At 27.4% G+C, this 24,482-nt stretch overlaps 1 protein-coding gene across 2 annotated transcripts; it reads left to right on the top strand.

Annotated features, from left to right (window-relative positions):
* Positions 1–19,436: 19,436 nt before the first annotated feature.
* On the top strand, positions 19,437–24,399 carry LOC148193341 (putative inositol transporter 2). Of its 2 annotated transcripts, XM_088098613.1 has the most exons (6): positions 19,437–19,664; positions 20,059–20,129; positions 21,829–22,164; positions 22,634–22,741; positions 22,823–23,410; positions 23,679–24,399. In XM_088098613.1, exons 1-6 carry the CDS (start codon positions 19,532–19,534, stop codon positions 24,150–24,152), a joined length of 1,710 nt encoding a protein of 569 aa, XP_087954739.1. In that variant the 5' UTR covers positions 19,437–19,531; the 3' UTR covers positions 24,153–24,399. The 2 variants fall into 2 exon arrangements, with proteins under 2 accessions (XP_087954739.1, XP_087954740.1); XM_088098614.1 differs by lacking the exons at positions 19,437–19,664; positions 20,059–20,129 and adding an exon at positions 21,427–21,615.
* The last annotated feature ends 83 nt before the right edge of the window (positions 24,400–24,482 follow it).

Raw genomic sequence — 24,482 nt, 5'->3', positions numbered from 1 at the left:
AAAGTAACGTTCTTTATTAGTACGGTTAGGTAATAATTCAATATAACTCAGTTAGGTTAGATTGAATTTCACTTACTGTTAGGTTAAATTTAATTTACTCTAAGCTAACCTACTTTTATTTACGTAATAGATTTATTATGAACCTTGTATTATGAATACATTATGTTATATTTTTCTTTTCACAATGTAATTACTTTGAAAAACCTTTTTATGATTTGATTTATTGTAAGATTCATGAAAAAAATAAAAAAAAATAATATATATATATATATATATATTATATATATATTTATATTTATAGTAGTAAATTTTAGTATTTTATTAGTAATAATAATTTTAATGGATAGAAAAATGTAAATTTTGGATATAAAATTATAGTAATTTTAGAAGGAGAGGTTCAGATTTTTGGTAACTTATTTAGTAAATTTTTTAAATTGAATAGTAAAAAGTAAATAGTAAATAGTAAAAAGTAAATAGTAAAAAAAATAAATTTTCAGCATTTAGATTCCTTAGCATGGAAGAAAGTAGTAGGTAGAAATTAGGATCAGATTTGGTGAGAAAATGATTGAAATATTATTTTTAAATAATATTAAATAATAAATAATATTAAAATATTAATGAATAGTAAATTTTTTTTTTACTATAAATAGCCATGGGAGGGAAGGGTATTCTGCACCAAGAGAAGAGAAATCAAGTGAGAGCTTGAGAAATAGAAAAAAAAAAGAGTTAGGGAGAAATTTTTTAGTTGCAAGAAGAGTAGAAGTTGTGAAGGGTTCCGGGGAAACAAATTCGGAGCAGGAGATTAAGTCTGGAATAGAGGTAGGGGAGCTAACCTTTCTATGTTTTTTTATGATTTAATAGTTCTATGCTTTTATATATGATTTAGTATTATTTTATTACTATTCATATATTGAAATTCTGTGTGAATATTGTTAATGTTTACTGTATGTTTATCTATGTTGAAATCCGGTATAAATATTATATGCTGTTGTTTTGAATCTGTAAATAAGAAATTTGTTAAAAACTAGTTGAGGAACACTTTGGCTAAGGAAAGACTTGGTACTTAAGTTGTCCATTGTGACGCACCTCTCTTTCCTGGAAGTCTACTCGACAAGTTTTTAACTTAAATCCTATTGAACAGATTGAGTACTGTTAAATTATTATGCAATATATTGAGTTTGTGTGATTTATGCAATGATTGTATTTTATTATATTGCATTTGAATTTATGCATCTGAACATGTTATGAGTATTATGGGGAATTTTGTAGGGGTATAATGTGAGTTGAGGAATATGAGTATGGCATGAGTCTCGTGGAGAGATTCAGTAATATTATGGTATTTGTGTATATGTTGATGTTGAGGGTCCCGTAGTTGGAGGTTATCCTGATACTCTAATAATCATCTAGTCTCAAGTAGAGAGGGATGAATTATGTGGTGAGAGGAGCAGGAGGTCCTGGTCTATGTGCCGGTTTTGGACATAGTGAGGGGATTAACCTTGTGAATGGTATGAAGTATTTTGAAAGTGTATTTGTAAAAAGAAGTAGAAGTCATTACAAGTGCATAACCTCCCGTGACCGCTCATCAACGTATCATCCGGATGAGTGTTTATTGGGTATTGTGGTGTCTATTGGGTATTGTGAGACGAGTGTCTAATAGGAATTGTGGTATGAGGGTGTCGAACATAATTATTATATGATGTTTATATCAAGGTAATTATACATGTTTTATAAATGATTTGTTGCATGTTAGCTCACCCTACTTGTTTGTGTTTGTTTTGTTTGGGTATGTGCGATGATCGTATAATTCGTTATACGGGAGCAGATGAAGGAATGTCGTCTGATCCAGTGCCAATGAAGAGAGAGACAGAAGAATAAGTTAGAAGAATTCGAATTATATTTATGAGTTTATAGTTGAAATTTGAGTTTAAAACATGTGTAGACATATATTAACTATGAATTTATAAGTGTGAGATTACGGGATATTACCGTAAATGTAATGTTACAATATATAAATTATGAATTATCCAGTGTGAGATATTGGGATGTTACATTTATTAACTTGTTAAAAACCTTCTAAATTAATTTTTGAAAACATTGTATTATTTTTTTAATTAAATTAATACTTGAAAGTCATTATTTTGTAATAAAATATGTTGTTCAAAAGTTTGACTAATCAAATCTAATAATTAAAAACTTAACTCAATGTAATCCGATATTATTTTAATAGATTAATTAATAAGTTGTCTAAATTTTATCCAACCCAACTCAAAATATCTCTATGTAAAATTTTCTTATATTAATATACAATCAAAAAGATTAAAATACACAATCTAACATATATTAACCATTATTGTCTAATGAAGTTTAGTTAAAAGTTTACTTCAAAATATTACATTAAAACTTATGTTATAAAAGTTTATATTAATCCAATTTTTCTGACAAGTCCTATGGAGTACAATCTTTACTAGATTGACCTATTAATCCATTCGAATCATATGTAGCATTTGATAAATATATCTAAGGGTCAAACTAAAACTCAATGTAAATAAGCCTAAAGTTTGGAAGTCAAATCTATCTCTAAAAAGATAAAAAGCTTAAAAAATAAAGAATATTATCCACACATTATATTTCTTCGTTATAAATATGAAATTGTATATTATTTTAATCATATACAAACAATTATTTCATCCTAGCCGAAATTCTCGTGGTATCAAATCTAGGTTAAGTATAGCTTATACCACAAGCTTAAAATCACATTCCAATCCCATATTATGCTCCAACCTTTAGAACGACAAATTTCAAATGTTTTGATATAATACACTCTGACTTTTAGAATGACAAATTTCAAATTACTTTGATAACTTGCAATAAGTTAGTTAGGCGGTATTAAAATATGGATTAAATATATTTTAAAAATTTTAATACCGTTTAATTTATAAATTTTAAAAATAAATAAATATAATTATTTTAAATTGTATTTTAAAATAATTATTTATTCATTTTTAAAATTGAGAATTAAAATATATCAAAATTTGATATATGGATAAATTTCAATTTTGTATGCAAATTAAGAAAAAAATATATTTAATCTTATTAAAATCCTACAAATATTCACCAAAATCTGATATACCATTCCAAATTTATATATAAAACATATTCAAACATATATAATACAAAACTTATAACAATTATCAAGATCAATCTAATAATATATATATATATATATATATATATATATAATGAAATTCCTATTATATATTAATATATACTTAGCTACAATCTTTTAAAAGTCAGTTGAAAATTTTGACTTTTATCTCTTCAACGACTTAGGATCGATTATGTAACGAGAGTTCTAAAAAACAAAAGAACTGATATAATATTTTTTTAGTTAAAACTTTAAACTATAACATGTTGACAAAGGACCAAAATAATATAGAATTATAGTTTAAAATGAATAAAAAATACATAAATTGGTATAATTAAATAGGCCATAACAAAGTGAAAGATCCCCTCTTTCTTTTCTCTCTTTTTCTGAAAGATATTCTCTGAATATATCTTTACTAAAGGCATACGGAGGCTTAGAACTTTCATTGCGACCTAAAATTCTTAAAGACCATCCACAGCTTTCCACCCAAGTTTAAGAAAATATTTTAATTTTGCTCCTTCTACAACCACTAAATATTTTTTCCCATATAAAAAATTAATTTATATTATGAAACAATGTACGTAATCAAAAGTTACCATCTCTTTCTTCTTTCAACCATTGTAAACTTAAATATTTTTAATTACCATGAAAAACTACATTTCTTTATTAACTGCAAATATTAATTTCTTCCTTCATATATTTGTTAATAGCTTACATGTGCATATCTTTCTTTCTTTGTACTAGTATGTAAGGATATCATGGAAATCTTTTATTAATTATTTTCAATACATTTTTCACCAATTATATTTTTTAGTATAGGATTAATAATTGGATAGGTGCGAATAAAAGAAGTTCGAAGAGGTTTGATGAATACACAAAAGAATCTAAGAAAAAATTGTTGGAGACAGTTTTGGTGCGTAATTATGTTCCAAAAGGAAATATAATCCAAATATAAAATTTGGTGGAAATAAAAAGAATCGATTCTACCCTTCTATTTTCATATTTAGATTCATTTTTCTTTTCTCTAGAGCTTCTACAACCTTCCTCAGAAGACTTTCAAAGGACATTTAGTATTATGCAATAATTTAGGCATCATAAAAGAATTTGGTACCACTCCAAAAGACTTCTTACCAATGTAGATATCTTATCTATATATAAACTCATGTCATCTCTTATTTTATCTTATGTGGGACTTTGTTTGTACCAACATAAAACACGTTTTTAGCATATATTAAATTGTTTAATATATTTTTGTATGAAACCTGTTTAAAATGTTAAAAAGAAATTAATGTACTTTGGATAAAATAAACTATATTAATTCATTTTAAATTTTGATAATAAAAATATATAATAATTTTAAATATAAACTAATTTCAATTTTGTTCATATATTAAAAACATATTCAATCTTAAATATACTTTATTATTTTTAATCATTATATATATAGATATATATATATATATATATATAAAACAAAAAGAAGTTATTGTGAAAACAATAATTTTGATGCTGTGTTAATAACAGTCTACAAATATTTCAATAGTGTTTTTGGCATCACTTTGAGAGATATTATTTAATATTTTAGTTTGATTTTATTTAAATCAGCTATAAGCTAACATGAAATTCGAAATAAAGATCACACGAATGTTAATAATACTTTCTTTCTTAACAATTTCTTTCATATTCTCTTATAATTATTTTTCTAGTTTTTTAAATTTAATGTAATCCACCAAAACAAGAACATCATTAAAAAAGAATGCATTCTTTTTTACATTCCTATGGCCAACTATTTTCATTCTCACTCTACCGTTCTTTATCATTTATGTATGAAGTTTCTAATTTAATTTTATTTTCTGTTCGCAATGTTTTAAAATTATTTTTTACTTGACAAAAAAAGCTCTGAATTTGTAACTTTCAATAATACTTTTAACGTGATTTTCTTTCAAATCCAACTTTTAAGTTTGAAAAATATCTTTGCTATTTTTTTAAAAATTATTCTTAAGAAAATGTTAGGTATAAGTTGATTGAGTTTGCATCGTGTGAGCGAAAGAATTAGTGTAATTTTTTTATTATCAACAATAAAAATGTATAAGCTGATTTTGATTTTTATACACATGTTTTGAGTTTGCATGGTCCTCATGTCTATGAATAGTTATGATATTTCATGGTGATTAAGATTGTTTTTAGCAAAAAGTATGAAGACCCTTAAACTAAAGTATCAGTGTCTTCCTTTTCTCATTGTTCCTCTTATTTAATCTAATATTTAGAAATTATGTGTATATAAATATTTTTTTGTTTATTTTCTAGATTTTCAGTGTAATTATTAATAGAGATATTCCTTTAATTTACTAAGAGTGATTTAAATATTTTAATGACAACATCAAAATTCATGCCTTGAATATACATTAACAATATTAAATGAATGGAATATTCAACGACTTAATCTTCCATTGTGTTCGTTTCTTTCAAATGTAATTATTTAGATGCATACTTTTTTAAATTGCAACTTTTTACATTCATTGTCATAGTAACTGTTGCGAAAATTGTTCACATTCTACGATAATGAGATATAAATTAATTATATGGTCATAGTAAAATCTTGAACTTAACCAATGTTTTATGTATTTTTAAGCTGGTTAAAACTTAAGCCTATCAATCAGAAGTCAACTGGTCATAAGTTAGAAACTAATCTGCATTATGATAATATTAAATTCAATAACCCTAATGCCTTTAAGAACTAGAAGCTAAAATTCAAATAAAGATTGAAATAGAATTAAGAAAAATGTGTCTTGAATATTTTTTTCTCATTTCTCTTTCTGTTTTCTTCTCTATCAGACACAGCTAAAATCTAGACACATCCAAAGAGAAATTTTGCAAGTTGTTGAGGGAACTTTTGTAAGTTAATGCATGTGCAGGTTTTCAGTTTGTGTGCATTGAATTGAATTTCCTGGACAACAAACGTGCTGAAAGGAACCAAACAACAACATTAGAACTGTTGTAGAACAGTGTCCCACGGTTCAAACACAGCACCTTTATGTGGCAACAAAAAAGAGCAAAATCATTTTTCCTCCGATAAATCCAAACTCAAATCTTACGAAATTTTATATTTCAATTTTCCCTTTTGGTTTAGACTTTTAGCAATATCAATTGTTCTTTCTTGCTTCTTAGTGGACCCTAATATATACAATATTATATTCAATGCACGATGTTTTACTTGTATGCCAATAATTATATCCATTACATCATGTCTAATATTTAACATAAATCAAAATTATGCTAAAGATAATATATTATTTTTTAGAAAAAAAATAGCTTATTTTATATCAAGTAACTTTATAATTAAAATGATATAAAACTGATTGTATAGAGAAATTAAATAAAAAACAGAATAAAAAATGGAATAAATTTCTTTAGAAGTTCATTTTAGTTTATGCATAAATTAAAAAAAATGTAAAAGAATTTATACAAATTAACCTAAATGTAATTTAAAAATAGAAAACATTATTTCAATTTATTTTCTTAGTTTTTCCTTAAAATAGGTAAAACAAACCAAACAAATTCAATAAAAATGATTGGAAGATAACAAATATTTATTAAAAAAATTCGTCCTACAAATAGATGTTTAAAGAAACAAGTTTTGAGTTCCAACATCGAAGATAGTACTAAGAGTTAAAATAGTGAGACTACAAAAAATGATTGATTTTTTAGACTTTTAAAGTCAACAAATTGAAACGTTTAGCAAAGCATTATATCTTTATAGGTTTGTGTTCCATTTATAATATTATCATCAACATATAGAATCCGATAGAAGGAAAACACTTGTGAAGAGGACTTTTTTTTTGAAGAGGTTGTTGCATAACATAAACAAACACAAATGCGATCCTTATTTTAAGGTTACCCACGTTGAATTTAGACTCATATGACACATAAATGTAGACTGTAATATATATATATATATATATATATATATATATTATATATATATATATATATATATATATATATATTATTTTTTTTTTTTTTTTTTTTTTTTTTTTTTTTCTGAAAGTAGGTTCCATATTTAAAAGTTAGGTGAGACAAGCACACTACTGTGGATAGGATCACAATAATTATATTTTTATGTCTTTTAACCATTAAATAATGTATGAATGTATTTAATATGTAATTGGATAGGATAGAGATTATGATACACTAATATCATACGTGTATAGTGCATTCTGTATTTAATATGTATCAAAATTTTTTTACAACTAACTTTTTAAATATAAGTTTTATGACGAATTCATCATATGTTAGTAGGTAGACTAAGTAAATTTGAATGTATTAAAGTTTGTGTTTTTTTTTTCATTAAATTTATTGATTTTTCAACATTGCTTGGGATTTGAATGTCAAACTTGTTGCTACTAGAGGATTTTCTCGAAATAACTAAACCTTCGTTTTGCCCATGGCTTTTGCACTTTCATGATATTATAAAGTTGCATCTCCCACATGTGCTTACATGTGATAGTTCTTTTTATTTTATAACTGAAGATTTATTTATCTCGTTGATTGGTGAATTTAATAAGTACAAAATGTTCTTACGTACTAGGGTTCAAATGTTTTGAGAGATTTCAAAATTTTAAAAGTCAAATTGTACATTTGGATAATATCTCCGGCTTCTTATGTTAAGCATTTCTTATTTAATTGCACATATTTTTCTTCTTTACACCATTGCACAACAATAACTATATTTTATCAATGAACGTGGCAATCATCACACATTACATTAATCCTCCACCTTATTCTTTGATAAAAAAAAAAAAACATGTTCGAAATTTGAAATAAATAGCCTATAAAATAAGTGGTAGCAGAGTCAAATGTTTCATGTTCTGATTCGAGTAAGTACTTATTTTACCTAAAGTAATGACTTACATGTCAACCCTAAATGTTTTGGATAAAATGTATGGTGTGGTCTCTACCGCACTTAGATTAATTCAATGTTGTCAAATCATCATAAAATGATGATGGAATTAAATTCTGCCTACTTTTGTTGACTACATATATACAAACATCATGCCGACTTGGTTATCACAGAAAGGAAAGAGGATTCACAAATATTTATTTTTATATGACCAAAATTTATTTAATAAGATTTCTTTAATATTAATTGTTTCGGTTGTGGTTTGAAATTATATTTTTTCAAATTTAGTAGTTTTAATGTTTGTCTTTTGTTATTGTTTGTCAACTATTTGATCTATTTGAGAGATTACATGTAAAAAATACTTTAATTTCATTTAACTAGTTTAGTCAAACATAATAAATATTTTATTTTATTTTAATGTAATGTTTTTAAGGATATAAAGCCGTTAAAAGCAATTTTATCAAAAGATAAATCATAAATCATAAAACTGAAAATACAATCTATATTTTTAAAAACATTTATTTCTTATACTTTTGGCTACAACAATTTAAATATTTTAATAAATTTATTTATTATAAATTGTAATTATATTCGTAATTATTTTACCATCGCACGTGATCAAAAATAGATTATAGAATAAAATTAAGATTATATATATTTTTATTCTATGTAAGATGGGAGATTATTTTTCCATTTTATAAAAAAGATACTTATTTTTTCTCATTCAAATATTAAAAATATTATTCTCTATTTTAATTATTATGGCGTGATGTTTGTTAGCAAAACTTTTATATTTACTTTTTTATAATAATAAAAATTAAGAAAATGGTTAAGATTAAAAAGATAATTAAATAAAAAATTCGGTTAAATTTAAAAGAATAATCATAGAAAAAAATAAAAATAATCATTTTAATTTAAAAATTTATTTAAAGGATAAATTTAGAAAATAAATGTGAAAATTCTATTTTTTTTTATCGAAAAATAATATACATATATTTCCTTTATATATATAGACTAATATTTTGACACTGTAATTCATGGAATTATTTTTAAGATTAATGAATTTTGTTTTTTTAAGTAATTGGAAAAAAAATTAAGTTAAAACGTGATCAGAACCTTCTCCTTGAATCCAGTCTGCTTTTATATTATAAAAGAATATAAAAAGTAATTTATTTATTTTTTGAGAAAAAGCTAATTATTTAGTAGTTTCTAATTTTATTTAGTTAAAAATTATATTTTCACTGTCATGTTATAAAACTATCATGTTATAATACTTTCTTATGTTATAAAACTATCATGTTATAATACTTTCAGAATATCAGAATTATTAAACCTTATAAATATGACATCTCAGAATATTTGGCTTTTTAAAAAATCATTTTTATTATAGAAAAAAATCCAATATATTGTTGAAGAGAATATAAATTAATATAATCATAAGATTTTATCATAAAAACATTTGTATTTGTATATGCAACCGACTGCATATACAAGTCAAAATAGCAATTTGAGAAAGAGAAGCTAAGAAATTTAAAACTTTGAAGTCTGATACTGAGATCCAAAATTATGGTGTATGTCCACAACTCTCACCAAGTCACATGAACGACGAGCTTCCTTAAAGCATGCAGTGCCACCAATGTCATTATCTTCATTGAATGGCCTCTTCACCATCAACCCTTCATTATTTGCTTGGAGAATGGCAAGAAATCGTTTGCAAAGGTTGTTGAAGAGGGTACAACTTCAACAAGTCAAAAGGAAAATGAATTCCATGTCCATGTGAGTTTCTTCAAAATTATGGTAAATAATATTTAAGAACTAAATTTTAAATCTAATTGAATTGTATAAAATCACTTTATAAAGTAATATTTACATTCTTTTATATATTGAGCTAACATACACAAATTTTTCAAAAGAAAAAATGAATTATTAAATACCATATAATTTCATGTATTAATTATATATCAATAAGTTCAATTTTATCTTTAGAAAAAATACTCTAAAACCTTGCTTATTTAGCAACACATAAGACTATGTAAGATGTATTTAACGAGTAATGAATAATAAGTAAAAAAATTATCTTACGATGAAATTGTGTCGATGGACACTATATTTAACACAAAAAATGTTCATTGTAAATTCATCAAAAAGAAATGAATAGAATAATTTTTTGTTATTAGGCTCACATACATTTAAAAAAAGTCTATAGATCATGATAGAAATTGTACTGTATGAGCGAACGGTCCTGTTAATAAAGAATATCTAATGAATTGGTCGGTCAAACAATATCAATCGAACTGTTATTCTTAAATCATAATTAAGATTAATAATGATTAATTTAAGTTAAAACACACTTATTATCTGTTAGGTTGAAATTAGGCCAACACTAATTTAAAGTTTGTTGTATTGCATTATGTTTGTAATATTTAATATACATTTATTCATAACTGTTGAATCTTTTCTAATTTAGGATTGAAATATCTTCTTTAGGTAACGTCTTAATATAACCAAACGAAATAAAGAATGAACGATGATCTATACAAAAAGAAGTTAGACAAACAAAATTTAAAAAACTATTAACATTCACCTTATAAACCGAAACAAAAATTAACAATTTTGTAAGACTTTTCAACAATAATGATATCAAGATATACACACTCATTAAGTACGAAAGATCATTTGAACTGAATATATATTATTAAACCGCATTAGGCACTAAACCAATTTCCATATTAGTATAAGCTAAAAGAAATGATTATAAAATAAGTAAAAATTCTAAAGTAAGCATTATTAATTTATCATGTGAGTTATACTTCGTCTACTAGTCCTTTCAAGAACATTATAAAAAGACATCTCACCTAAAGAGGAACATTATAAAAAGACATCTCACATCAGGAGAAGACATAATGAACATAAAAAAAATCTTAATTTTATAAATCAATCGGTAACAACTTCTAAGTTGCACCCTTTTTACTGCGTTTCGAATTATATTTTAAAGGCTGATTTAATTCACAATCTTCTTTGAAATTCAATAATAAAAAAAAAGGGTTTTAGTTTTCAACTTACGAAATAATTAAATTGACTTTTCTTTATAACTTTAAAAGGTCAACATAACACTTCTAGAAGCAAAAAGATCAAAATGAATTCTTCAAAAGGACTAAAAGGGAATATTAATTAACCTTAAAAGTGACATTAAATTTTATCTAATAAATTATAAAATTTAGCAGGTTATAACTAGAAAGATTTTCCATCTTTCAATCAATTACTTCCAAATGTGATTGAGAAAAAGATCAATTTCAATACATAGTTAAGCAGTAATGGCACCAATAAGAATCATCCTCTCTCTTTATCTTTGTTCCCTCTTTTCTCAAAGGCAAACGGCATTGCATGTGATTCTTAGAAGAAAAACATCATAAAAAAAATAAGGATTTCCATGATTCTTTGCATGTGAAGTACCATAGTGGGCATTGCAAGTTGCAACAACTAAACAACAAAACATTCTGGTTGTACCTTCGTTGTTATTCACTGCCATGATATGTAAACGTACCCACTTAATCATGTGGTATTTTTTTTTAATTTTTATTAATAACTTATAATTGAAATCACAACTTGAATTAACAGTACTTTATCAAATCACTTTGAATTTCTTGTCCATTTTTGCCTCCAGAGTGTCGTATTTGTTTGTTTAATTATTCAAAATAGTGTCACATATTATTCTTCGTTGTCTCAAGTGATTCATGTGATTTTGGAGTACTTGGTTACCTTTAAAGCTATCATATGGTATGAAACATAAATAACTTATATAAGTTTTCATGCATGTAAAAACAAATTTGTTCGTTTCATTGAGTAAATTTGGCTGATTTTGAATAATTTAAATATCTTTCATATTCGTATGAACCAACTTTTAAAATTAGTATGTAGTCAAACATTAGACATCTAAATACCTAGATAATGTGAGAAATGCTTTAATAAATGCATGCAAGCTTCTTCTTTTTTTTAGTAAAGAATTAATCAATAAAAAATATAGTAGAGTATTTGAGAGGTGTTCTAACCCTTTTACAAAAAAGAAGATAGCCTTATATAAGGGATTCAAGAAGGCTAAATTATGAGCCTCAACAAAAAAATATTGAATAGGATGACCAAACTATTGTCTACGGATAAAAAAAAAAGTGTAGAGGGGTTAGTATCACAACTTCCAAAAAAATTTAAACCCATTATCCACCCTGAATACAATACATAACGATATACATCTCCAAAGTACAAAGAGGACAAAGTTATCTTATAAATAAAGAACCCTTAAATGATCTTTTTATTAAAAATCACATTTTTATTAAATACTTTTAATTTAGGGTTAGAGTTGGTTTAAATATAATGAAAAATTTTAAAAGTGGACAGTAACACTATCAGTTTAAAATTTTAAGAGATTAAAAAGTTTAGAGTAACATCATTACTTTATCTTATTTTTAAGCTCTTAAACTTTTAAATCAACAGTGTCAGTTCTAATTCTTAAAATTTTTATTATAATTTTAAACCATTTGTAATCATAAATCAAATATTTAATAAAATATGAATTTTAATAAATATATTAATATAATATTTATATAAAAATTAAATTTGGTCTCAAAATATGACAAAATTTTTCTATTTAAACTAAGATTAAATTAAATAAAATAACAAATATAGACATCAAATTGAATATATTCTTTTAAAATATAAAAATTATTTAAAAAATAAAATAAAAAAGTAACATAAAAAACACGATCCACCTATACTATTTAATGTTCATTAATTATTTAAATTACGTTAAAAGATCAAATTAAATAAATTAACGATGGCCAAACTGAAAAAGAAAATATTAATACTAAAGTAAATAAATAAGGCGAAAATAGAAACGAAATTAATATTTAACCCTTTACTTTATTAATTTATCATTATTTGACCGATAATCTAGTATTTATAATTTTGGTTTAATTTTCAACTTACGAAATATTTAGTTTAATTTTATTTTGACAATGATATTGAAAATACCTCGTAAATACTAAAGCTAGAGAAATACTATGATAATTAATATTTCGTTTCCACAAACATAGTAAATAGGTATTATATGTTTTAAATTAATCTGATTTGGTGGAAGATATATAAAACAAAAAGGTATGACCAAAAAGGTTTTTTTCATCAAAGATTGTCCCAATTCTTTAATCCTTACTTTAATATATTAACTACTTTTGTCAAACTCTTTGGTTTCAGGATAACTAATATGTGGTAATATCACTTGACACCTGTATTGTAAATTAATAGTAATAAATAAGCATCTAAAACTAAACTTTATCTTTCTTGGAACTCCTATTACAGATTATAAATAATGAGTACACTGAACACAGAATTATATATATATAAAGTTGACTATACATATCTACTTAAATAAATTACATGTTTAGCTGTAATTAAAGCATAATTAAAAAGTATGAGATATTAATGAAGTTGAAAAGTGTTGTTTGGATTAGAAGGTACACGTGAAAAAGAGTAATTGGATGAATATGAGAAAATGAAAAGCAGATTATAATGTTATTTGGTTTGAGGCAAGAATTAAGGGATTTGAAGAGAGGAGTTAAGAGATTTGAGGAAAAATTTTGTATTGATATACTTAAAGAAATATTTTAATTGATAAAAGAAAATCATTATTATTTTACTGTAGAATTTGATATAAATTTAAATTTAAGTAGTGAAAATTATATTAAAATATATTAAAATGGTTATTGATAAAGAAAATTAAAATTAAAAAAATAAAATTATAAATTATAAAAGGAATTTATAAGAATAAATTTCAAATATATTATTTTAAATAATAATTTGTATATTATTATTTTATATTATCGGTAATAAAAATATATTAAATTTGACATAGTAATAATAAAAATTGTCCACATTATTAATAGTAAATTGAAATAAGTTTTCAAAGTACAATTTACTAATATGAACCCAATAAATTAAATTTAACAATTTTGGAAAGTTATTTAATGCAATGTAAATGTATCAATTCCATCTTTCAAATTTTTCAAGTTTTGTCGAATATTGTTTCACAAAAAAATGTCAAATTGGGAAGACTATCCTAGATATTAATTATGCTCATAATTTGTGTAATCTTGACATATTCATTCGAGACTCCATTTGACTATATTGTTTGCTCAAAAAAGAGCCACAAGTGCAAACATTTTCCTTCCACAGCAAAAACACACTAGTAGGAACTCCCCTAACCAAATAACCATCAACCTAGATGCGACTTTGTTGTGAACGAGGAGCACCAACCACTCACGAACACTAACCATGACCAAGAACCTGGACACTGAAGCAACACCAACAACAAACCTTAAAAAAAAACCAAAAACAAATATATCACACATTAAAAACATTATTCCACACACATTAAAAACATTATTCCACAAACATTTTGATGAACCCACAAAGGAAATAACCAATTTGAGGATACATTTCATTATAGTGGAATCAATTTCATTATCAACAAATATGAAGGGAATCGATTATACCCTCCTTGCAACGACAAAAATCACATAATCAATTCCAACATCTCATAAACAAATTCTAACACCTCAAGAATTGATTCAGCCAAGTCAATAATTGATTCGAACACTAATACAATCAATTTCATCACTCCCATAATCGATTCTCTTGCCATTTTAACATGTCAAGAATCGAGTCTAGCTCTTATTTTACACACCAAGAATTGATTTTATGCTTACACCACTACACACAAAATCCATTCCATCTCCCTCTTACATAGCGAAGAATTGATTCTCTCTCCCAATAATTAATTCCAACCCACTTGCATTCACCCAAACACGAAACCCAACATTCCTATTCCCAATAGGAAATGCATTCCCACTATGGTTGAGCAGTAAGACCTACAACACTAAAACACACAACAACACCAATTCTCACCTCACTGGAATCCAACACTTCTCTTCGACTTCACTTCTCAACGTAGCTAACTTAGATATGGGACTTTACTATGCCAAATAAATACATCAAACCTTCACATTCATGGCATTTTAATAGAACCACCAACCTGTCTTTCTCCCTCTATGGTCAAAGACTCAGAAATATTAGAAGAATTTGAACTATGTGTGTTGGGAATCTCATTGTACCCATGTAAGAATTTTGAGTATATTCTGGAAAGAACCTTATTTCAAAGTAAATCCAAATTAATCTCTCCCTCTCTCATGCAAATATTCGCTCTCAAATTCACACAAAACCATGAAAACAAACGTGAGGACGGATGACAAATTCATTCTCACACTTTCACTGCAACAATGTGGCACGTGGAAACAAATATAAGCTAAGAGTTAAAAAGATTAAGAGCCTATCCTAAAGTTCAAATCTTAGAATTATTATTTGACAACAATATTAATGGTATTTGTAGAGAGGTATATTTTGCAAGATTTACATCATTGCATTGATAAGAAAAAAGAAGATAAAGTTAGAAAAATTTTGAAATTAGAATCGCAAATTAAAGTTGATTTTCCTTAGCATTGTTGTCTTGGTTTAGCATGGGAATAATGGAGTCTGATCCTTTGAAAAAGTTGTTTGTCATATTTTGTGAAGCATGAAAAATGTGATAGGAGAAATTATCCTTGCCACTAAAAGGTATTTTTGGAGCCATTGTGGAACCAAAAGTTACTTTTAGCAATGGTCCCTAGCATAGAAATTTTATTATTTCAAATAAATATCAATATTGCATTTTCATTCAATGAGTAGATAAAAAAAAGATATTGTTTAGAAAAGAAGACTAAAATGTTTGAACAAGTACCAATTAACAATTTTGGTCTATTCTTCTGGCTTTGGCAATTTCATGAAATTTATTGATTGGTTTAGAGCCTTAGAGTTATTGTGTCAAGTCAACTTAGAAATTAAGTGATATTAATTAAGTAAACAAGGTTTTCAAAATTAATTGAATTAATTAATCATTTAAAGCGAAATTGTTTTTTTGTAAATTTAAGATTAGCTTTTGTATCCTAAAATGAAGTAAGCATAATTGAAATACTTAAAAAAAATGATTAAATATGGTATTGAGTTTTAGAAAGGCCTAATGGGTATCTTTCCGTATACTTGTATGTCGTTTAAATGGTTCAAAAGGTTGGTAAAAAATAAATAAAATATATTTGTACACCTTAAAAACTAAAATTGACTCTAAAGTAAACCCTTTGATCATGAAAAAATGTTTTAAGTGTTGGAAATACATCCCTCTTTAAATAAGAGATGTAATTTTTATGCATTGAAATTAATAAATAGTTTATTCCAAATTCTTGGAGTATTCTTTTTAATCTTGAAGAGATGTATATTTATCAAGTATTCGTAATAAACAGAGGTATTGAGAGAATTGGAAACATTTAAAGAGTAGTTGAGTAATTTAATTAGTAAATTAAAAACTAGTAGTAAATTGAATATCATTTGAGAGAAAAAAGAGTTTCCATCATTTCTTGGTAAGTCATCTAAACAGTGATTTTGTGTGTTATCCTCTTGATTTGTAATCCTATTTTTATAGTGAAGATCTTATGTTGGTTTATTCTCGTAATTTTTCTTTCTCACATTAGTAGGTTTTCTACGTTAAAATATTGAATTATTTTATTATTTTATACTTTTTTTCTCTCAAAACCTATTCTAAGTTATAAAGAGGAAATGTTTTCCGCTTCAGCTCAATTACCAATCCTAAGTCCCACAATAAAATAATAAGACTTAAGATGCATACATATGTCAAATGTTTCATAATAACTCAAATAACATGAAGTTCATTATTTGATACATGATTTAAAATTTGTTTGTAGCAATGATGTGAATTAAAAAGAAGTAAACAAACAATACTTATATTGGAATGGATTGAAGTTTTCACTTATCATAAAAGTTTGAAGTATTTTTCTTATCACAAAGAACTAAGCATGAGACAACATAAATGGATGAAATTTCTTGAGGAACATGACTATAAGTTGCAGTATTACTTTGGGAAAGCATTGTGACAAATGCTTTGAGACAAAAATCTCTCCATGCATTATTTATGATTATAATGAAGGAATAAGATTTCATAGAATCATTCAAAGAGACTTGAACTTAATTGTAGAATTAAGATCTTATATTATATGCCTAGGAATCATAAAATTCTCAAGTGAATTTTTGGAAGAAACAAAGGAAGTTAAAGAAAGAGGCCAATTTTTGCAAGAAAAGTCGAAAACAAGATAAAAGGAAAGGAATATAAATTCTGCAAGGATTGTAGTAAAATAGTCAATTTTAGAGATAAAGTTTGCATACTACAGGACAATATATGAAAAAATTAATGTTTAAGGAAACTCATAAGAGTACTTTAAGTATTTATCCAAGTACCACAAAGATATATCAAGACTTCAAAAAAATGAGGTTTTATTGTTATTTTTGCCCTTTTATGTATATTAATAGATCAGACATAGATTTGAGAAACGTAAGTCTACATCTATTATTTTAGCAGATATAAATGTATGTATTGTCTTAACTAATAAATGTAAATTTTTCACATAATTAAAAAAAAATACACAAAATGAATCCGATTACATTAATTAATGTTTATTTATTGCTAGTAATGAGTTATTGTTTAGCTAAAGTGTAAAGATTTTTCAAAATTATTGACCATTCCAACATATCAATCAATAACGTTATCTGCTAGTTCAATTTTTTCATCCAAACCAAAAGTTGAATCTAAATAGTATTAATACAACAAATTAAAACTATGAGGAATAAATGAAATAAAATTTATAAAATTTAAAATTAACAAAAAAATTTAACTGCGTTCCGTAAACCACCGTGACAAGAGACCTCTATAGCGGCAGAACCACCATGAGCGGTGGCGACAGGCGGAGAAAGTGTTGCCTGTTGCTTACTTCTCCACCGCCAGTGGCGGTGGTTGCGCATCTGATGCCGCCTTCCACGGTGCAGTATCAAATGGGCAACTTCTTACATCATTCATTTGCTTTTACAAGTGACGTAAAAAAAGTAATTTTTACATGAGCTGAACAAAATATTACGCATACTTTAAATTTGGTATAAAATTAAATAAGTAATAAAATCCATTCAAATAGTATCAGTGAATTGACATATTTCTTTAATAAAAATGGTTTTCCTAAGAGAGAGAAAAAAAGCTCTTTTATATGAGAATTTGAAGAGATAAAACTTATACATGAGAAAGAAAAAACCAACCTTCTATCTCTGTACAGGAATCAATATCCAGAACTATTATCCATAAAAAATATATCATACTTTTTTCTTTTGTGTCTCTCTCAATTACGTTACTCATTCTAGTTCACACTCTTCTCTTCTATTTTTATCACTTTTTTTATTTTTAAAGTATGTTATATAAAAAGTTTATATGAATAAAACTTGTACATTTTCAAATGCAGTTTTATTTCACTGAAACAAAAATAGACTTAATGTGCTCTATAAGCCGACCAAGTTGACTTGTCGACTTTTGCACTGTTCTAATAAACTTTGTGGACCCCTATAGAATTAAATCCAGTACTTTTTTTTAACACTTTCTTTTAAAATTACCACGGTCTATTTATATATATATATATATATATATATATATATATATATATTTTTAAATAATATTTTATATTTCTTTGAAATTAAAACTAGATAAAAATTGAAAAAAAATTATATATATTGATAATTTTATTTAAGCATACAACCTGATGAAAACTTCATTATATATTTATATTATTATTATTATTTTAAATGGGAATGAGAGAGATGCATCACTCACAATATATCTAAGTTTTAAAAGAAAATTGAAATGAAGCTGTCATTGTGAGAGACTAGGGCCATGTTTAGAAATAGTTCATGAAAATGAAACACTCATAATTCACCTTTTAACAAGCCTACGTAATGGTAATTTTCTGTTTTGGTTTTATTATCTCATATATCAAATTTAAAGGCATGGATTAAAAAGGTTAAAATAAAAAATAAATTATATTTACTGTGAAAATTTACTGATATAACATATGGTTAAAAAAAATTAAAACATCATTGCAAATCATTCAACAAAGTTTTTAACAATTAAGAACATTATAAAAGACACTTTTTTTATGGTTTGTATTTAAGAGAAGAATTTATTTAAACTTTTTACCATTTTGGCAAGTCCATTTTTGTTAACGTATCTTGCATGCCAGATTGATTATTGTCTTTATCCTTCATATTTATTTATTTTTTCTGTGGTGAGAAAAAGAATTGATCTTTAATATTAGAAAAGAGAGAAGTGAAAAGAAAAAGAAAAGCATTTTGACTCCATTATTAGTGTCCAAACTCGTCATCATAACATTTTTGTTCCATTATAAATACACTACCCATTGCAGTCTCTTCTCTCCGTATCTCAAACTCAACACACACAACCTTTGCTCAAACAAAAAACACCAACGTTGTTCTTCCTCTTTCGCTTCTTCTTTTCTCTTCCCATGGAAGGAGGTGTGCCTGAGGCTGATATCTCAGCTTTCAGAGAATGTTTATCTCTTTCATGGAAAAACCCTTACGTTCTTCGCCTTGCTTTCTCTGCTGGAATCGGTGGTCTTCTCTTTGGTTATGACACTGGTAAATAACAGAAAAAGGAAAAAAAAAAATCCAACTTACCATACTCCATTTTTAACCATTTTCTCCTCTCTCTCTCCAAAAAAAAAAACATAAAAAATCTTGTTTTGTTTTTCCAGTTTCGTGTAATGAAACAACCCTTTCCTCTGTTTCTCACCATTCCCACTTTCATCTGCAAGCTTTTCTGAGTTCTAACCACAAAATCACTCATTTATTATGTTGGAAACTGCTGTATATTGCTTCTGGATCATATTAATTATGATAGATTAGTATATTTCAAAAGGGTGCATGAGTTTATTTTTATGATATGATTAATATATTTACATAAGCAGATAATAATATGATTAGTGTTGTTATAATGGTTTGTTTGTAATTGGGTTGATGATTGTAAGTGCAGGAGTTATATCTGGGGCTCTGTTGTATATCAGAGATGAATTCAAAGAAGTGGATAGAAAAACTTGGCTTCAGGTAATATTAATCTTTGATGCAGTTTCAGTCTTTCAATGAATTCAAAATTCTTGTGACTCCAAACCTACTTTCATGGACTTTAATGCCCTTTCTTACATCTTCTCTGTTCTCAGCCACCAACTTGCACAAAAAACAAACTCATCTTTTTCTATGTTTCAAACACTCATACTATTATAATCCACATATTCCATATTTTTACACACATGAGAAATAATAAATATATCTTTTTACATATAATTTTTATTAAAATAGCTTCCTCTTTTCAAGAAATATTCTCAATTTTAAATAAAATAATTATGATGGTCGTAATTAAGAAAAAAAAAGTATTTCGTCATTTATTTTTGGGCAGATTAAAGAGATTAAAACACTAACTAGTTTAGGAAGAAGATGAAAGTTTGTATTTGATAATCACTTGTCGTTTTTACTAATTTTGAGGTAAGTTTTCGTTTTGCCGTATTTAAATTGAAATTTTATTAAAAAGTAAATATTTTTGCCACCAGAGTTAACACAGAAAATCGATCCAGTATTTGGTAGTAAAGTTTTATTTATTTTTTCTATTTTTCATATTTTATTCATAATTTACTGGGAGTGTGAAAACCATGACTTGGTTTCTCAGTGATATATTTTTCTTATTATCTTTAAAGATAAATCTTAACTTAGCACGAATTAAGGGTTTTTTTTCAAGATAATATTATTTAATGTTCGTTCAAGAACTTTTGAATTCCATGATCCCGATTCACGGGATGAGATCCAGTTAATTAAATTAACTATTATTTAATATTATTAAAGTAACCCAGTTTTTTTATTCCCATAATTAACATTGCCCTTGCGTATATCTAAGCCCTGAATTCGGTTAATGCTTGTTTTAAGCTTTATTTGCACATTAAATGAACTGCCGTCATGGATTTGTTCCTTTCACGTTAGGATGCTTTGGAAAATGAACCTACCACAAACCAAATACATGGTCTGTGTTAATCACACTGTAAAATATGAAATAAATGCAATTTATAGTTATAAAAATCTAATTTTAAAATATCATTTTATGGTGGGTGATGTTTAATTAATGAAAACCTTTCATTTTTACAACAGTACTCTTTTACTTGATTGATAGAGTAAAATAGAAAAGCAATATTTCTGGAGATGCGTGCGTATGAATAAATGTTTTTTCATATATTATAATACAAAATAATAATAATAATAAATTGAAAAAGGGTATGATCACCTGAAAAGTTGACATGTGTCTCGTGTCACAATCATGTGTTAGCTGAAGAAATGTTCCGTTGGTCCCGTTGGGGTGTTGGCCAACAAAGCAAAATCGAGCACCAGCTACAGCAACCACTGAAAATCCCCCAAATCCATATTCTTAACCAGCGTAATCAATCATCAAACAGTTAATTAAGAGAAGGAAGTAACTTGTGGTTCACTTTAATTCTAATTTAGTTCCATTCTTTAATTACTACTAAATGGCCTCTTATCTGTGATAAAGGTCAGATTTTTGTAATTTTTTTTTCAATTTTACTTTTTTCATCTAACTGTTTGAGTTCAATTTCATGTAGTATGTGTCAATGAATTGGAATTGTGAGTAAATTACAATTGGGGTGCCACAAATCTGAAACTGTGGTTCTTTGCTGTGAAAGAAATTTATGGTGATGTGTGACTTTTGGTATTCTCATTTTGTGTGAATTGTAAAAAATCTCAGGAAGCCATAGTGAGTACTGCAATTGCTGGAGCAATCATCGGGGCTTCAGTTGGAGGATGGATCAACGATCGATTTGGAAGAAAGAAAGGAATTGTTCTAGCAGATATCCTCTTTTTTGTTGGGTCTGCTATTATGGCTGCTGCGAAAAGCCCAGCTGTTCTCATTGTGGGTCGTGTGTTCGTTGGCATTGGTGTTGGTATGGCTTCAATGGCATCGCCCCTCTACATTTCAGAGGCTTCACCAACCCGAGTAAGAGGAGCCCTTGTGAGTCTCAACAGTTTTCTCATCACTGGAGGACAGTTCCTTTCATACCTCATCAACTTGGCCTTCACCAAGGTGGGAGAAACTGTGCTGTCACTTTTCACTTTCTTACAAATTTTTCAGACATGCCTGATCTATGTTGGTGTTCATTAAATGGTTTTTTTCATGGATGCGATTCCCCGAGTGTCTCTGAAGCTGTTCTCTAATCAAAATTTATAGTTTAACCACTGAATCCATGGGGTAAAGAGGGTATACTAGGGTGAAACTTTTCTGATACTGATTGAAAAATAGTAATAAACACATATAAGGAAGGGCATCCAAGTTTTTGTCATGTATCTCTCCTTATTGATAGTGTTAGATGGGCATTAGCTATTTAATGTTTACTAGGAAAGAAATTGAACATACATGAGAGAATCCATTTCCATTTGCATACAGAAGGTTGGTTTTAAAATTAAAATGTGGTGGATCATTGAACTTTTCTCTGGGTGTTCTTTTGTTCATCTAGTGTATGGTAAATGAGTTTGTTCATGTTTTTGTCATTCAGGCACCAGGGACATGGAGGTGGATGTTAGGGGTAGCAGCAGCACCAGCTTTGGTTCAAGTTGTATTAATGTTGACACTCCCAGAATCACCTCGTTGGCTGTACCGAAAGGTCGGATCATCATCGTTGATCAATTTTCATTGATACGTGAAACTGTAATTCTTAATTTTTGTTACATTTTTGTTCCCACAGGGTAGGGAAGAGGAGGCAAAAGCAATTCTGAAAAAGATTTACCCGCCTAGCGAAGTTGAAAGTGAAATTCAGGCTTTGAAGGAATCAGTTGATATGGAAATTAAGGAATCATCAGAGAATGTCAGCTTGATCAAACTGTTGAGAACCCCAGCTGTGAGAAGAGGTTTATATGCAGGCATGGGTCTTCTAATCTTCCAGCAGTTTGTGGGGATCAACACTGTGATGTACTACAGCCCCACCATTGTTCAGTTAGCTGGTTTTGCATCTAACAGAACAGCACTGCTTCTGTCACTCATCATAGCTGGTCTGAATGCATTTGGTTCAATTGTGAGTATATACTTTATTGACAAGACTGGGAGGAAAAAGCTTGCTCTGATCAGTTTGTGTGGAGTTGTGTTCTCCCTGGCTATGCTAACTGTCTCTTTTCGAGAAAGTGAAATTCATGCTCCAATGGTGAGTGCCATTGGAACCTCTCAGTTCAACAACACATGTCCTGATTACAAAGCAGCTCTGAACCCTAATGAATGGAGTTGCATGACATGCCTAAAGGCTTCACCGTCTTGTGGTTTTTGTGCTGCCGATGACAAGGTACAAATCCATTCCACCCTTTTTCATTTTGCCAACACCATGTTTCGATTTTGCGGTTCACAAAACTCTTACCAATTACTGGGAGGGAAGGGCTAGAAAACAAGTTATTTCAAGACCACACATAATTCATATGGCTGGATTTTGCATGTCTAGTTATTACTGTCAATTATTGGGAGGGAAAGCAATGAAACAAGTTCTTTCAATTCCAAATGTTGACAATAATTTTGCATTTTATATCCATTGACACCAATTTCTGTTAAACTTGCAGCTTTTACCCGGGGCATGTCTGATCTCCAATGCTATCACAAAGAATTTGTGTGGCAGTGATCATAGGGCATGGTACACTAGGGGGTGTCCTAGCAAATATGGTTGGACCGCCTTAGTAGGCCTTGCTCTTTACATAATTTTCTTCTCACCTGGGATGGGAACTGTTCCATGGGTTGTGAACTCTGAAATCTATCCCTTGAGGTACAGAGGAATCTGTGGAGGAATGGCATCAACAACTGTTTGGATTTCCAACCTCATTGTTTCAGAATCCTTTTTGTCCTTGACAGAAGCTATTGGGACAGCGTGGACATTCATGATGTTTGGAATTGTAGCCGTTGTGGCCATTTTCTTTGTCGTTATATATGTACCTGAGACCAAAGGGGTTCCAATGGAAGAAGTGGAGAAGATGCTGGAACAAAGATCATTGCAGTTTAAGTTTTGGCAGAAGAGATATTCTGGCACTGAGAAGCACTGACTCAAGCAAGAACAAAGAACCTTGTTTGAGTCATGTTTAGTTGTTGTAGCTTTAAATAGTGAATTAAGTGGCTTGTGAAATATGGTATTGACAATGGTTTCTTTGGGTAAGATTTGTGATAGTTAGAATTTTAGCCCTAATGTGTATGTAGTTGATTAGCTGGGTTGCTGAAAATCCTTGTGAGATCCCTAGAGGATTGATATTAAGTTCTTCTTTGTGAACTAATAAAAAATATTAAATTATTATCTATTGCTTTACATTTTCTTGAAACTTATTCAATATAAAGAATTTGATCTTCTAACGTAACCATCTTCTATTTGGCTTCTTTTT

This window comes from Vigna umbellata, chromosome 9, assembly GCF_029865625.1.
Source record: "Vigna umbellata cultivar VRB3 chromosome 9, Vumbellata_1.0, whole genome shotgun sequence".
Classification (NCBI taxonomy): Eukaryota; Viridiplantae; Streptophyta; class Magnoliopsida; order Fabales; family Fabaceae; genus Vigna; species Vigna umbellata.
The sequence above is the reverse complement of the archived record's forward strand: the minus strand, read 5'-3'. Positions and strand labels throughout refer to the sequence as shown.